Below are 13,305 nucleotides of genomic sequence, written 5' to 3'. Positions count from 1 at the left end.
GTACACACTTTGAAGAGTTGTACTAGAAGTCAATATATAGTCCTAGATTTGCCCCCCAGAACATGGACCTTTACTTCTTACCTGCTTCCCGTGCCGGTTACGCCAGGAGATCCAGCGCGTGCCATCCCGACTGTAGTTGATCTTGTACATGGGTGCAAATTCAATGCCATGGCCCCCTGCATGACGCCCCTGGGTCCCCACCAGAGTGATAAAGTGTAGGGTGCGTAAGTCAATCTGCAGAAATTCCTTCAGGTCATCGGGTTGCACTGGAACCTTAGGGCACCAGGCTCCGTCTCCTTCTTCGGAGTCGAGCCTTGAGAAGGAAGGGTAGGGGAGAGAGAGAAAGAGCGCGATGGACCGCACGGCACAGGGAGAGTCATCACACGGGAGCTGGAGGACTCCAAAGCACATGGGACTTTCAGTTTTCATCTTGATTTAGAGGACACTAGAAAAATGAACCCCTTTCCACTGGGTTCCCCTGTGGAGTTCCTTCGCCGCGGCGCCGCCCTTTTCCACATCTCAGCCTCAACCTCACAGAGCTGGCTGCTCGTGGTTTGGGTACCAAGCGATAGGAATGGGGAGGGAGGGACGGTGGGGTCTCAGCGTGGGCTATACAACGCCGTGGGATGCTAGCCAGTGGGATGCCATAGCCACGCAGCAAAAGCCGCAGGACCTGGTGAAGGTGAGGGTGAGGCGGAAAGCATGTGAGGGGAATGGCTAACAACCTGATTCTAATGATTACCTCTAGGCTGGGCTACCACTGAGCCGCCCTGAGAAATCACTGTAAGATTTATTTGGGGACCCTCTTAGTTTTCTCCCTCTTCCCCAGAATGCTCCGTTTCCTCACAGGCGTTACCAACTCATTCCTCGCTCCTCCCTATCTCTCCCGCCATCACTAGTCTCTCAAACACTAAGATAAATATAATGAGGAAGGCCTACAGGGGCCTATTTCCTCAGGAGTGATTCCATTTTTAACAAAATGGATACTAAATTTACACCGAAATACTTAAGTTCTAGCAGGAAGAGTTGGCATCGGTCAGCAGAATATTTCCCGAGTTGGGAGTCTGTTAATTTAAGGAATCTTGGGAATTACATGCACCACATAGAATTTACTCTGTTTATGGATGAGGATGGCCCTTCGGTGTGAGGTTTTCTTGAGGGAGGAAAGGACTTACTGGAAACCTCAGTGTCTGGTTTAACCACAGATGCTCTGCACAGTGGCATTTCAGATCTCTCCTGAGAAGCAGGCTTCACTCATTGCCAGGGTCCACTATAACTTATGTCTCTCTGTACCTGCAGCCTTGGCCTTTCTCCCGCAGCAGCCCACAGTGAGGTAAGATAAAGCAGCTTCACAGCCTATCAATGACCCCATTCATAGTGGGTGGTGTGGCTCTGGGGCCTCTGTGTTTGGGAAGAGGTTTCCAGGCCAGCAACTACAGCCAAGGCCTGGCCTTTCTCTGAAATGGTACAAACCCCTTCACATCTCTCTTCCAGTCTCAGGAGATCTCCCCAGGACCGTCCCTTCCCCCAGCAACTTGAGTCACGGCTGTGTGTCCATCTCCGCCAGCATCCGGGCTCTCTCCATGTAGCTATGCTCACCTCCCGTATTTGGCAGCCGTGGATTCTGACCACTGACTTGAAGCTGTGATGTCCTCATCTGGAATGTGGCCCCCTGACATACCCAGAGGATAGCGACATATGGCTGGAGCAAGGAAACAAAGAGAAAACAGAATGGGCTTTTATTTTTGCTCCAGGGTCCCCAGGAAGGTTGAAACTGGTAACAGAACAGGAAATAGGGGGACTGAAATCTTCCTTTATCCCTCTATGATCCCAGATCAGCCAATCAGAGGCCTGAGAACTTCTTCCTGACTCTAACTCAGAAAACGTTTTAGACCTCCGAGGTTTAACCAACAGCCATACTTTAATTTTGGCCCAAACTCTGACGACTAATGTAATACAATTTAAAGTTCAAAGTTCTTATTTTATTGAGTAATAACTCCAGTAGCCTGTCTGGAGACCCTTACAAGCAGATTTGCATATTAAATCAATTTCCTAAAAGTAGTGCTATCCTTGTAGCCGTCAGGTGCCGCTAAGATCCATAGCACTCTCGTTTACTATGAAACAAACCAATAAACTGCTCCGTGTCAGTATTGAGCATGCTGGTCCTGACTGAAAACAATAGCTTCGGAGAATAAAACTGAATATATGAAATTCCCTGTGGGCAACAAAGAACCACCATCTCTGAGAGAAGGGAACCAAAAAAGGGTCTAACAGGTGAGCCGGCTATCATCCTGACAGTGCCCAATTTTGGCAGGGAAGTGAGAACCCAGGCAGGACCATGTGGACTTCCTGAGTTATAAAGACAAAACAAGAAAATATAAGTACCTTGACATCACCATGTCTCATGCATAAAAAATGGCTAGCCCTATACAGCAGAGAAAAGGAATCATGGTGAGGAGGGAAAAGAAAGAACTGATTTTTAGCAGTATTTTTTTTCCAGAAATACAAAGCCACAAAAGTCCTTGAAAAAAAAGCTAGAGCATCCTTAGAAAAGAAGAACAGACCTGGAGATATTATGAGTCTAGATTTCAAAACATATCACAGTTATAATAATTAAAACAGTCCTGTACTTAAAAAAAAAGTAACCAACAAAACAAAATGGAGATTCCCAGAAATAATCTCACACATACAAGGTCAATTGATCTTAAACATAGGTACCAAAAAAAAAAAACAACACATAGTGGGAGAGGAGAATAGTCTTGTCAACCAATGTGCTGAAGAAATTGGACATCACGTGTCCAAGAATGAAACTGAATCCTCGGTACACATAAAAACCACACACATAAGAGGGGTGTGTTAGATTGCCGTACATGATCACAGGCTGACTGGCTCCTCAGTGGCCATCTGCAGGCATCAGAGAAAGGGGAACTAGGGGCTAGTCAAGTAGTGAGAAAAATTAAAGCAAGGAATAAAAGCCCCTTGTGTCCAAAGCCTGAAGAACTAACAAGAAAAAGTATACCTGTCCAGGAAGAGCAAAGTCAAGCTGAGAGCAAGAGCTAGGTCCACCTTTGATTTTTCTGTTTCAGTTTGGCCCTGAGCCCGTAGCATGGTGTTGCCTACATCTGAAGATCTTAGCTCTTAACCCTAGTGTAGCTGACGCTAAATATGGGAGCTGCATGGTGGTAAAGATGCACAGTCAGTCTGCTGTGGGGCTGGGCTCAGAGCTCTACTCCCAGACTCCATCCATCCTGGATGGAAAATGATGCTCAGGGGCCATGCTGGCAGCCGCAGAATAGAACATCCACAGTCACTAGGCTTGCAGCCCCATCCATCACACATCTCCAGATGTGGGGCTGTAAACGTAATGAGAACCTCTGTCCTCCGGGACTTGTGAGGTAAGCCAGACAGGAAAGGAGAGCCAACAAGATGAGTCATGATACTATCATAAATAATTTCCCACCAAGGGGTCTGCTGTTCCTTGGGATAATAAGCAAGACTTTCCAAGCTGCCACTGCCCCTCCAGCACATCTCAGCAGAACTGTATTTCCCAGAAATCCTTTTTACTGTCATCTCCTAATAGACGCCGTGCAAGAATTTGCCCCTATGTAACAGATAAAGAAAATGAAGTAAAAGGTGACAGAGAAAGTCCATGTAGAATCCTCTGCTATGAGGTATCAGAAGGCTGCTGAGTTCCAAGGGGCTTAAAGACAAAGTCCATGGAACGCAACCTTGAGTCATGACCTGCATGCAGGCAACAAATAGAAAAGGGCTCTCTGTTCTCCAGTCTGATCATCACTTACATTATGGCAATCTATCCATTCATGTATCCTGTTAACAAATGTGCTCATTAACAATTGTACTTGTATTTATACAGCCAGTCCGTAGTGAATAAGGCAGAGAAAAGGGTTTCTTTCACAGACCTCCACTGGGGCCCAGGAGCAAACCGAAGACAATAGGCTTTCAGACATCAAATAGATACAGTTGCTTACCTACTTGACAGTTGCTGATACTGTTTCAGAGAATCTGACAAACTATCAAAAACATTGAAATGTGGTGTCAGGATAAAAGTGGCAGATTCTCTGAAAACAATCCAAAATCATAACATTTTTCTTCTAAATAGCAACTTGAAAAATTATTGAAAATGTACTGGGAGATAAGGAAAAGCAGTAGCATTATGAATTAGCCCCTCACATACACATAGTAACAAGTATATAGCAATATATATACTGATTTATTATTCATAAATTGCAACATTCACTATATACTACTATTTTCTATTATTACCTTATTGTTTTTAACCCAACATAATATTTTTATTAATTCTTTGGGAATTTCACATCATGCACCCCAATTCACACTCACTTCCTATTTTCTCCCATGTCCTCCCCCAAACATCCTTGTGACTTCCTCTTAGAAAAAAATAAGAAGAAAGAAGAAAAGAAAAATTAATTCCATTTTGTGTTGCTCATATATTCACTGGAGCATGGTCAAAATTCCAGCAGCCAGCCCCTTAAGGAAACTGAGTCCTTCCTCTCACCCAACCCTGCCAGAAACCATCAACTGTGAAGAACTGCGCTTCAGTGACAGGAAGTATTATGCATCTTTCCTGTGTATAGAGAATGCGAACTTGACACATTTTAATTCGATTAGCATTTTTGCTTATCAAGAAGAGGTGACAGATTGTTTTAAGAAATAACTTTCCTTTCAGATTCCCTGTCATACCTGCACCTCTTGACCTCCTTGCTGAGGCTGCCAGCAATTGTGCACATAGTAACCATGTTGGATTCTTTGCCCCTTTCAACACCTGCCAACTCACAGCTCTGCTTAGGTGCTCAACACACATCAGGCAAACAGGTAAATATGAAAACCTGGAGAGACAGGTAGATAGATGGGAATGGGTCGACAGAAGAACGGAGACAATGAAGGTCACACCTTAGACTCTAAAGAGCGAGTGCAGGAGAAGATTGACTTCTAGACATGAACCTTCCAAGCGAGGCACCATCAATGGGGTTCAGCAAGTATTTAGGGAGCTGCAGCTTGCCTGGCTGTCTCCCAGCAGGCAGGGACATAGTTCAAGAGAGGGGGTGCATCATGCGTAGGGGAGGAAGAGAAGCCACAGCACAGATATCAGTCCGTGCTACTGGGTAACTAGTCACCAAGATGCACAGAGGAAGATTTTCTATATCTCAGTTAGGAGAGGCTCCAGTGACTAGAGACCTGAGGGGTGACAGGAATCTTGTTCGACGTTGTGATGTGAAACCTCAGACCAATGCCAGAGTAAGTTCTGGGCCACAGAGCTCACAGGAGATGGCCGTTTTTAAGAGGGGATTTTTCCCAATGGATGGCTGAAATAGCTGATAGTACCAAGCCCTATACAAACTGTTTTTTTCTCTCCTATATATGCATACCCATAACAAAGTTTAACTTATATATTAAACATAGTAAGAGATAAACAATCATGAACAATAGAATGGAACAATTATAATATTCCAGAGTAAGAGTTATATGAGTATAGCTCTCTGACATGCTTTTAAATGTTTGTTTTGTTTACATATGTGTGCATGTCTGTATGCACACATATGTACACAGGTGTGTGTGCTAGTATGCACTGAGGTCTGAAAGGAGCGTTTAATCCCTCTGAGCTAGAGTTACAGGCAGCTGTGGGATGTCTAGCTTCTTCTGAGTGCTGGGATCTGAAGGCAGGTCTTCGTGATACACGCCAAGGTCTCCTTAACCTCTGAGCCGTCTCGCCAGCCTCTCTCTCCCATCTAATTCAATCACACTCACTTGTCTCAAGAAGTTGATGCAAGGAGTATATGAGAAGACGAAATGAGGTAAACGACAGGCACTGGGCGCGACGGAGGAGGAGGAGCCAGGATTTCATCTTGTGAGTCCCAATCACCACATTTAAGATTCGCGAATTAGTTCTGACTTTGTCCATCTAATAGCTCCAGACTATGATAGACTACAGATAGCTGAAGCCAAGGAAAGTAAAGCCACAGGTAAGGAGTGAGACCAATGCTTCAGCTGTCCTCAGACAATGGGCGTCGGGCTAGGGATCTAGAAATCAGGACCAAAGACTATAAAGTTGAAGACAGGGAATTTAGAGGTAGTAAAATAGCAGAAGAAGATGAGTGGAATTCCTCAGTGACTCGGTGTTCCCAGGGGCCTCCCAGGAAGAGCAGAGGAAAAGGACGAGCTGATCTTGGATGGCCCTTCTCATCCCTCTGGGTCTTTGGAACCAGAAGAAGCCTTGGCCAAGGGAACCCAACGTGGCACTCCTCCGCGGCCTCAGTGTGGTTTTCCTATTGAATATGTCTATTTTGGGTAACTCGTGGAAGGGATCCCAGCTATTAGGGAAGTCTCAGAAAGGCAACATTGGCTCAAGTCCTAGACATCAGACCCCTTTCTTCCTTCCGAGCCCCTTCCTCATTCGCCAGATGGCACTCTCCTAGTCACCCCATATCTTGAGATGTAAAGAGGGCACGTTAAGAGGGCAGACTGGCACCGGAACCAAGAGTCACTGCAGCAACAATTTTGCTTGCTGAGTTGTCTTGGTGGTTTCCGGATACTTCCGCTACCCACCAATCTCCCGGCAGAGACGCCAATGGACTCTTCCAGTTTCCCAGAATGGAAAACTACCAGCAGCAGCCACAGTAAGACCAGCTGAGACCTCTGTCTATCCCAAGCTCCAGTAGGGGTTGGCAGGCAGGCTGAGGAGAAGCAGCTGCCACCAGGCCCCAGCTTCCCAAGAATTACTTTTCATACTCTCGTGCCAAGGCTGTAAGCCTGAAAGCATCGCTTGTTCCAAAATGTTTCCCACCCGGTGGCCAGCTCCAGCCCATGGGCTCCCTGTCAATGAGAAATCTATCTGGTGCTATCTCAGAAAAATGGGAATAGGGCTTCCTCAAGACCCAGCTATTCCACTCCTTGGAATAAACACAGAAGATGCTCCAGCACACAGCAAGAAAATTTGCTCAACCATGTTCATAGCAGCCTTATTCATAATAGTCAGAACATGGAAACAGCCTAAGTGTCCCTCAATAGAAGAATGGTTAAAGAAACTGTGGTACATATACACTACGGAATAACTATTCAGCTATTAAAAACAAGGAATTCCGGAAATTTGTGGATAAATGGATTGAGCTAGAAATGATCATAATGAGTGAGTTAACCCAGAAGCAGAAAGACTCAAATGGTATATACTCACTTATATCTGCATATTAGCCCAAGGGGCATGTCCCACGAAAGCTTTCACTTACCAGGAAACTGAGACAGAGGGGAGGACATTCTAGTGGGACTATAGATGAGAGAATCATGGGAGAATGGCAAAGTAGAAGGATCCAGAGGGTCCTAGAAGCCTACAAGTAGAACATTATGATAGGCAGATTTGGGCCCAGGGGTCCCACTCAAACTAAGGCACCAGCCAAGGACAATACAGGTGGTAAACCTTAAACCCCTACCCAGATCTAGACAATGGACAGAACACTCTCCACAGTAGAGTGGAGAGTGGGATAATACTTTCTCACATACTCTGGTGCCTCACCTTTGACCATGTCCCCTGGAGGGGGAGACCTGGTGGCACTCAGAGGAAGGACAGCAGGTTACCAAGAAGAGACTTGATACCCTATGAACATATACAAGGGAAGGTAATCCCCCTCAGGAACAGTCATAGGGGAGGGGAATAAGGGGAAAATGGGAGGAAGGGAAGAATGGGAGGATACAAGGGATGGGATAACCATTGAGATGTAACAAGAATAAATTAATAAAGGAGAAAAAAAAAGAGAAACCTATATGCAGCTCCCAGGGAAACACAGAACACATGAAAGGCCTGAGCACAGAGATGTGATTATTAGGGCTAGGGAGTGGGGTAAGCCAGGCTATGATTTAAGAAATATCTCTAACTACAGAAGTCTAGAGGCAGGGGAAAAAATCTTAACTTTCTGAACCCTAGAACTCCATATTCAACATGAGAACCTGTGGGTCGCAGCAAGGTGAGCTGAGTCGCTCAGAAACTTACAGATGACCAGTGTAACCATGACTGAAATATAGTGTTCTCCAACTTCTATATGTGTGCTGTGACACACCACACACACATATTGTGTACCCAAACACTATATATATACATATATACATTTTTTTTTTAAAGACAGGGTTTCTCTGTGTTAGAGTTGGCTGTCCTGGACTCACTTTGTAGACCAGGCTGGCCTCGAACTCACAGCGATCCACCTGCCTCTGCCTCCCGAGTGCTGGGATTAAAGGCGTGCGCCACCACGCCCGGCTATATACATATTTTTTAAAGTGAGACATAATCATTTAAGATGAATTGTAGTAACAGCAGAGGGAATGTTAACTTGTGAGTCCTGTTCCCAGGTCCAGTAGAGTAGCTTGTGGTAATCAATGCTCACACACACACACACACACACACACACACACACACACACACACACACACACACAGTAGTACCTGGAAATACTGGGGAAACTTGACAAATGCGCTACTCAAAAGTGCCTGATGGATGAGGCAGAGAGAATGGAACCACTAAGACCTTAAAGAAGGAAGAAACCTCAGAGAGGAGAAAGAATCCTTGCAGTCACTTTCTGCCTCCACCAGACTGAGACAGGGACAAGATGCTGACAGCTGGCCGTGGCACCTGCAGGAGGCTCCTAACGAGGATGCTAACAAGGAGCTGGGGTGAGCTGTGCACAAAGCCCTTCCACTCAGCTGTGTGCCTGGTGCAGGAATGTGAAAGCCAAAGGACTCAAGGCTTGCCAGGGAGAGAACCCACACAGGTTCTGGAGACACTCTCAATGGCCAAGAATTCAAACTTACACCCAACCAACTATGCAGAGAGAAGATGTGTCACTCTGCCAAATACGGGCAGATCCAACTGCTCCACCAATGACCAGTCTGGACTTGGGTTCACAGCCTCTTACAGAAGCCAAAGATCCAATGGCATGTTCCAGAGCTAGCTTCACAAGGAAGCAGGCCAGGCCAGTTCTACCTACTATACCAAGGGTTTTCAGTGGCTCCACACAGTGAATACAGTGCAGAAATGTGCCCCCATATGTATAAAGCCTTCACTCTTGGCATGCCAAGGGAAGAATTCCAGTTCAATCTTTCGGGCACTGTAACCTGTTATGTAAGACATAAAGTCTAATGAAGTGTGTGTTCTGTGCACAAGCATCACAAACTACAGAAAAGCACTTTCAGGACAAGAGCTGGGCATTTGTTTTTATTTCATCAAGAAACAAACCAGAGTCCATGGATTACCGTGGTGCACACCTGTCATCCCAGCATGTGGTGGAGGTAAGAGAAGGAAGAGCTGGAAGCCAAGGCTAGCCTTAGCTCTATGGAAAGTTCCAATCCAACCCAGGCTATATGAGACCGTGTATCAAATCAAAATCAAAAACAAAGAAAGACAGGAAAGAGTAAAAAGAGGAGGGGGCATGACAGACAGACAAATAGATAAACAGACAGGCTTATTCGGTGGTATGTACCTACAGTCTAAGCACTTGGGAAGCCAAGACATGATAACTTGTAGTTTGGGGCCAGCCTGGGCTACACAGATAATTCCAAGATAGCCTTGGCTATATAGTTTGTCTCAAAACACACAAAACAAAGCCCCAGAAAGACAAAGGAAAGAAACACATCAGTAGCCAAAGATAGACTATGTTACCATCATTAACTTAGTTGGGGGCAGGGGGACTATCTATCACTACTGAGAACATTCCTAATGTAAAACTCTATTACCAATCTTAGATGTTGATCAAATCTACTAAAAGAGAACAAATTAAAAGCAGAGTCTTCTAAATTACATTTACCCCATCTCCATAGACAGCGCTTATTTCACACCAGGGATGTTAGTGATGACACAGAGGGAGGACTTTGTTGCCTTATATCTTTACTATGGTCGTAACACTTGAGTCTAAACTCAGTCTTAAACAAATGCCAAAAGTAAGCGATGTATACCAAATGCAACGGCAGCCTCCTTTATTTTTAACCCTCCAAATATTCTTCCTGTAGAGCATAGAAGGAGAAACTTGGGCATTTAAGAATAAGCAAAGGGGATTGGAGAGATGGCTCAGAGATGAAGAGCACTGACTGCTCTTCCAGAGGACCTGGTTTCAATTCCCAACACCCACACGGCAGCTTACAACCAAGTGTAAATCCAGTTCCAGGAGCTCTTCTGAGCCTGCTTTCCTGGCAGGGTGTGCGTCTCCAAACCACAGGGGAGGAGGATGAGACTTGATGTGTTGGGGTGGGTTGATGGGGGGGGGGCTCCCATTTTCTGAGGAGTAGGGGAGGGTGATGGGGAAGAGAGTTAGAGGGTGAGACTAGGAGGAGAGGAGGGAGGGGGCTGTGATCAGGATGTATAGCGAATAAATAAATAAAGTAAATAAGTAAGTAGTAAGTAAACATAAAAGAATCACACACACACACACACACACACACACACACACACACACACACACACACACACACGAATAAGCAAAGGCCTCTCATTCCTGTGTGGTCAGGGTTGCTCTACCTCTTCAAGTGGGAAGAGGCCTGAGGAGAAACTGGGAATTGGCTACATCTAGGAAACCTCAGTTCACCCTCCCCCACCCCACCTGATTTACTCTCCCTACACTTAGCACCCCACTGTTAAAGGAATCGAATTCCCATGGCCTCCACCTAAGCTTCCCCAACATCTTTCTGAAATCAAGTTTCACAATTTACATTTGTTTTTTTTTCTTGCAGAAAAACACTGAGGAGCCTAAAAGTCCCTTGACTTTCATTTCTACCCTCCCTGTCCTCATTACTCAAGTATTTACTGATTGCCTTCATAAGCCAAGCATGGCGCATGGCGACAGGCACCCATCATGGTTGAGAGTGTGTGGGAGATCATCACCACAGAAAAACAGATAAAGGCCAAAGCCAGAAACGACTCCCAATCAAAAGGAAAAGTTGCATATTATTTAACAATTTATCACCACCCACATAAGCCCATAAAACACACACACACAAACCTCAAAGATTTAACCACAGTAACTTTTGTTTTATTTTAACTGTGTATGTGTCCAAACCACCAAAAACCCAGAAAGGCCTACTTTGCTACATCCTTGCTCCTTAGAGACTTGCTAAAAGCAAAAGCTAAGTCAACAACCATCCTACCCTGGAACACATACACTACATGTACTCTGCCCCTTTGGAGTCAGGATGACCGCAGCCCAGGGCTGGCAGATGCCTCACTCCCCACTAACAGCTCAAGTCTTTCTTGGAGACCACGAGAAAAGTAATGGTCCCTTGTATGTCCTTTTTCTGCCCTGTTATCTACATGGTGGAAACTGTGCATGCGCACTGTCTGGCTTATTTTAATTCTTTTCTCTTCCCAAAGACACAAATGGAAAATCAGTATTTGCATATAACTTTCCAAAGTTTTTTCTTCTTCACTTACTACATTCGCCACCTCCCATAGTCTACCTACCCCCAACCAAGACCCCAAAGCAACTGTGTGAATGCAATCGGTAAAGTCACATTCTCCACCTTATAACAGGAAAACCAGTGGTGTTTGGGCTTTATTTGTTCCCCTGGAGATTCATGTAAAGTGATGGGAACTCGGTCCCCAGTGTGGCAATCTGAAAACTGGTGAAACTTTAAGAGGTAAGGACTCATGGGAAGTCCTTGGATCACTGAGCATCCCATTCTCAGAAAGTAAAGTAATTTTCACAAGTCCCCATGAGAGATTATCAAAGACTGAAGTTGGTGCCACTGAGCTCTCTTCTTGCATACCATGTCTGCCACTGTCATCTGCTGCACTCTTGAACCTCCCAAACTATGAGGAAACCAAGATGTTTTCTTCATAACATTGCCCTGTCCCAGGCATATAGCAACAAATAGCTGGTGACTACGGTGAAGTACAAAGATTTGCTTTAGTATTTAAAGTCATATGACAGAACTAGTAGATCTTGACCCTTGGTCTTCACAGTCATCACTCTGTCACCACACACTTCTGGCAGCAAAAAGCTGCCACACTGCCCAAAGCATAACCTCAAAGGTCAGGAAGACCTCCAAGTAGAAGAACAATTTGGAAAGAAGGCTCAAAGAAGGCTACTATTGACCTAAACTTTACAATGTCCTGGCCCCAGAGACATTGAAATATAATAGCACAAGAAACTAGCCTTCTGGGAAGGAGAGTACAGTATGGACCTTAGTCCTAGGTGAAGATGAGAGCTGTGGTCATGAAATATTTGGCATACACCAAAGGTTTCAAAATTATGTTTTGCCTGCTTACTATGCTACCCTGGCACACCTTTGCCCTTGAGACCTCTTATTAACAACCATTCCTAAATTCTTATCTTGTTTTCCATGTGTGCCTTCATGTCTTTCCTTATACTCAAATGCATTACCTTCCTCTTGTCACCTGGACTGGCAAATTTCTTCAGCATTAGTTCACTGACATCAACCACCAAGACGCTTGGAGATTTGACGTACTTGGGCAACATGTGAACATAATTATAAACACATAAATAAATTAACTGGGCATGGCGACATGTATAAAATAAAATGCCCAGCTGAGGCAGGTAGATCCCAAGGTCAAAGCTAGCCTGGGCTATGCCGTGTGCTTGGGGCCCTGCTTAATTAGAGTAAAAAGGACTAAATATTTAAGTCAGTGGTCGAGCATTTGGTAGCATTCATGAGGCCTTACATTTAATCTCAAGCTTGCTTGCTCACCCTCCCTCCCCCCCCAAAAAAAGCCATACACCTATTGTATATCTTAATGATATGGGCTTCAAGGCCATGGAGTTTTGAGCAGACCTTAGAAAAGTTACTTCTAAGCAAAAATGTTATAAAGCAATAGTGATGCCTGACCCTAGATACCTCAGTATCTAGGTTCCCACAGTAACTGGAGACACTGCCAGGATTGAGGGTCCTTCTGTAGACTCTTGGCTTCTTAACACAGGAGCTCTAAGCAAACCTGAGTCCACAAGTAGTGGCAACAAAAGGAGGTCCAAGAAAGGAATATCGTGTGATCTGCTGATTGCAATCACGTAGTCATGTTCCTGGCCCCAAGGCTTAGCCTAAGTCCCTGAGGGCTCTGACACCACGGGACACACTCTCTTGCACTCCAGCAACTGCCTGCCTCTTTCAACGTTGAGACCTGAGCCTGAGGAGTATAAAATAACAAAATACAAGCAAAACTTTGGACTATAGACAAGAGTCCACCAGATGCTTTGGGTAAAATGCTATGCTTGACCAACAAATGTACTTAGAGCTCCTTCATCCTAAGATGTAAGACTCATGAACTACCTAAAAAAAAAA

General features: G+C 45.0%; 1 protein-coding gene across 7 annotated transcripts in view; it reads right to left on the bottom strand.

Annotated features, from left to right (window-relative positions):
• DDR2 (discoidin domain receptor tyrosine kinase 2) overlaps positions 1-13,305 on the bottom strand; it is a 117,362-nt gene that overhangs the window by 28,843 nt on the left and 75,214 nt on the right. For all 7 annotated transcript variants that reach the window (XM_084787180.1, XM_084787179.1, XM_084787182.1 and 4 more), the window contains 2 exons: positions 1,600-1,702; positions 82-313 (listed from right to left, as the gene is read on the bottom strand). In XM_084787180.1, the coding sequence (XP_084643306.1) occupies positions 82-313; positions 1,600-1,702 (335 nt within the window). The remainder of the gene's footprint in view (positions 1-81; positions 314-1,599; positions 1,703-13,305) is intronic.

Source organism: Acomys minous (assembly GCF_964271855.1).
Source record: "Acomys minous genome assembly, chromosome: 1".
Classification (NCBI taxonomy): Eukaryota; Metazoa; Chordata; class Mammalia; order Rodentia; family Muridae; genus Acomys; species Acomys minous.
The sequence above is the reverse complement of the archived record's forward strand: the minus strand, read 5'-3'. Positions and strand labels throughout refer to the sequence as shown.